Source organism: Dichomitus squalens, assembly GCF_000275845.1.
Source record: "Dichomitus squalens LYAD-421 SS1 unplaced genomic scaffold DICSQscaffold_38, whole genome shotgun sequence".
Lineage (NCBI taxonomy): Eukaryota > Fungi > Basidiomycota > Agaricomycetes > Polyporales > Polyporaceae > Dichomitus > Dichomitus squalens.
Genome location: NW_006766920.1, coordinates 282919 through 286066, shown reverse-complemented (window position 1 = coordinate 286066; position 3148 = coordinate 282919). Strand labels below are relative to the sequence as shown.

The window sequence follows — 3148 nt, the reverse complement described above, 5'->3', positions numbered from 1 at the left end:
AGTGAGAGGTAGGGCTGCTAGCTACCTACAGGAGAGATGGGTGATCGACGAGAAGATCAAGTCTGAGGTTCCCTGCCTCAGACTCCCTACTATATATACTAATACAATGGTGCACAGACCAGGTACCTATTGACCATCGTTTGGTCAGAGTTCTCTGCCTCATGGCCTACCCTCTGACCTGCCTCATGGTGACCTTACGACTAATACCTGAGTCGTGCCGAGTCCGGACCCCTCCCAATGAGTAAGCGCTCCTGCTGTCACATCAGTCACCTGCCTGTGAGTGAGGATGGGCGCTCCTGGCCGTCACGAGGTCTGGGGTTCGATCCTGGCCCCTCCACTTTCCGATACGAGTTGCCCGTGGTCAAGGTGAGCGTCTGTCCCAGTACACATGACCCTCAGGTCACGTGGCACGAGAAAACTGTGACAAGAGGCCATGAGGCTGTAGGAATGCAGGGAAGGCTCACATTGGGTGGCATCTCTTTATCCTCCTGCGACACGCGCCTCCACGGATGCCTTCCGATAGATCAATGCCGTAATGACATATAGTAGAGGTTACTTCCAACGTCCCCTCCATACAGGGCGTCTGTGTCAGGGCGATAATCATGATTGACACTGAGATATCTGTCAATATGGGAGTTCTTGACCGACTTGAACTTCATGTACAAGGTAGTGTGCATCTAACAGTAGGCACTTCTGTTCGGGCATCTATTCAAGACTGATTTCATGAGTATTGGTTTTGCTCGACGGAAGTATAGAATCAGCACACCCGCGGTAAGCTCCCGTAGACAGAACCCTAAGATCCCATGATATGCTTGGCTTTCTAACGCGTGCCATATCAGCCTCTATGGTTCGACCGGAACGTTCGATAACCACGTACCAAACCACATGCGTATCTTCATAGGCCGATGAAGACAGGCCGATAGCTTTAGTCCATTGATAAACAGCCGTAAATACTGGGGGGTAGGAGATTGAGAGGCTCGTGCTTCCACAAGGACGTATAGTTCATGCTGAGGACGAAGATGATTGGCACGAAGTCGATGAAGTGCGCCTCGAGGCACGCCACATATTGTGCTCCGGGAAGGCGATGAGCACGAGTATCCGGGTACTATCCTCCTCGTGCCAAGGATGCTGAACGTAGCCACCAGCAGTGTGGTAGCTCGAATTCACCCTATAACCTAATATAGGCGCGTGGTCAGTTGGTCCAGGCGATATTTGCAACATATTACATCCAGTGCCGTGCTCCTCGAGCTCATGTGGATCCAATTGTCCTAGCCCAGAGGCGTAGACGTGCCAGCTGAGGCTGTACACTAGCTCGTTCTGGGTTGCGATCAACTTTGTCACCGCACGTACACGTTCCAAGAAATGGGCAGTCAGAGAACATGGAGATACCTCTATATTCACAGCGTGCCGCAACTTCTTTTCTACGTGCCAAATTTCAGTCGTCTTCGCAAGCTCGATCTTCTCCCTAACCTCGCTGATCTCATCTAGAATCTCCTTCACACCCGTGTCAATGAGCACCTTCGCAAGCCGAGCCCCGACCGCTTCCGCCTCCTCGACGCTCCTCACCTCTGCTTGAATCGAGTGTTCGACGTGCCGATCGCCCTGCAGGCTCGTCACGCTTCCCGTGATCGACAACCTCGCCTGGTGCTCGCCCTCCCTGTCCCCGCTGCTGGGGTCTCGTTAACAAGGCTCGTATGCATGCCAACAGGCACACTGCATCACACGAAGGAGTGCACGCTCCGCGCGGCACCTCCACTCTGTTGGCCAGTGTGTGATGGAGCAGCAGAGGGCGCGCGCGTGTTCGTCGTCGGCGCAGATCTCGATTGCAAGTGCACCCTGGGAGACGGCGTGCAGGAGCGTCGGGGGGCCAAGGTCGGACGTGATGCGTTCGCCCCGGCCTAGGCGGACCATGCCTGCCTTGGCGAGTATGATAGCTACGTAGGGGGAGTCGGGGGCGTCGAGCTTCACCAAGCGCGTGTCCCTGCAGACGGCAGGGGAGTCAGACAAGGAACAAGATTGATACAGAGGAGAGAGCGTGCCCTCGTGCCCACGCCTAGGGCTCTACATACATGTATCGCACGAAGCTGATGGAAAAAAGTAGCATCGCGTCGAACGCTCAAAACTCACACATTGCCTCGCTAGCGACAGGCATAAATGCGAATACTATGAGCATTGAAAGAAGCATTGTAGGAAGCTGTGAGACTCACGACATCCTTGAACACCAACTTCGGGAACTTCCTCTTTAACTGCGCGACCCGCCGCGCACTGCCCGTGCCGACCACACTCCCCTCGGGCAAGTCCTCCAACGTCTTCCAGTTCTCCCCCGTCCGCACGATAAACGAATCAACCGGATCCTCGCGCTCAAGCACCCCAGCGATCTCACACCCATCCGGCAAGACCGTGGGCACGTCCTTGCAGCAGTGCACGAGCATGTCCACCGTGTTCTCCTTCAGTGCGACCTCGAGCTCCTTCGTCCACAGCGCCTTGCCTCCGATAAGATACAGAGCTTGTAGAGACTACAACGAGGGTAGTGTCTCCATCGGCAAATAGCCCATGAGGGGCTCAGCCCTCCCTTCCCCCACCCACGTGACGCTTCCGTCCCCTCCGGTTAGAACCGTTAGGGTTTGGGTTTGGGTTCGGTTAGGTTTGGTTAGGGTTTGGGTTTAGGGTTAGGGTGTTAGGGTTTTGTCGCGGCGACTAGGCGCGTAGACTCGGGTCGACGTTCGGCGACGACCCCGTAGGCGAGCGGCAAGGAGCCGAAAGGGGAAAGAGAGAGGGAGAGGGATAAACGTGACAGAAAACTCGACGAGGGCAGAGCGGAGGTCGGCACGAAGGCACGAGACCTACGAAAGCTAGTCTTCACGCAGGCAGCGACAGACTAGTCCCAATGACCAAGTTATACATTAGCAATCAAAGAGAGATACAACGCTATGGTCACTCACCTAGTCCCAATGACCAAGAGGTCGAGATGGGGACTAGGGAGCGCCTAGGGGGGTCCTTATATACTAGAGGGGCTGCTTAGCAACCAAGGACAAGGCGCGAGAGCGAGGCAGTGAAGATGACAAAGGGGGAACAAAGGGCGAAGAAGAAAAGGACAAGGGCATGGCGATCACGGGAACGTAGCATGCGGCTGTGGGAACGTATCTAC

General features: G+C 55.3%; 1 protein-coding gene across 1 annotated transcript in view; it reads right to left on the bottom strand.

The window, feature by feature from the left end:
* Positions 1 to 1002: 1002 nt before the first annotated feature.
* The window catches only part of DICSQDRAFT_66851 (uncharacterized protein), a gene marked incomplete at both ends in the record, with an annotated part of 9673 nt that continues 7527 nt past the window's right edge, over positions 1003 to 3148 (bottom strand). The window contains 4 exons of the mRNA XM_007368699.1: positions 1003 to 1676; positions 1707 to 1981; positions 2128 to 2138; positions 2208 to 2459. Of these exons, the coding sequence (XP_007368761.1) occupies positions 1003 to 1676; positions 1707 to 1981; positions 2128 to 2138; positions 2208 to 2459 (1212 nt within the window). The remainder of the gene's footprint in view (positions 1677 to 1706; positions 1982 to 2127; positions 2139 to 2207; positions 2460 to 3148) is intronic.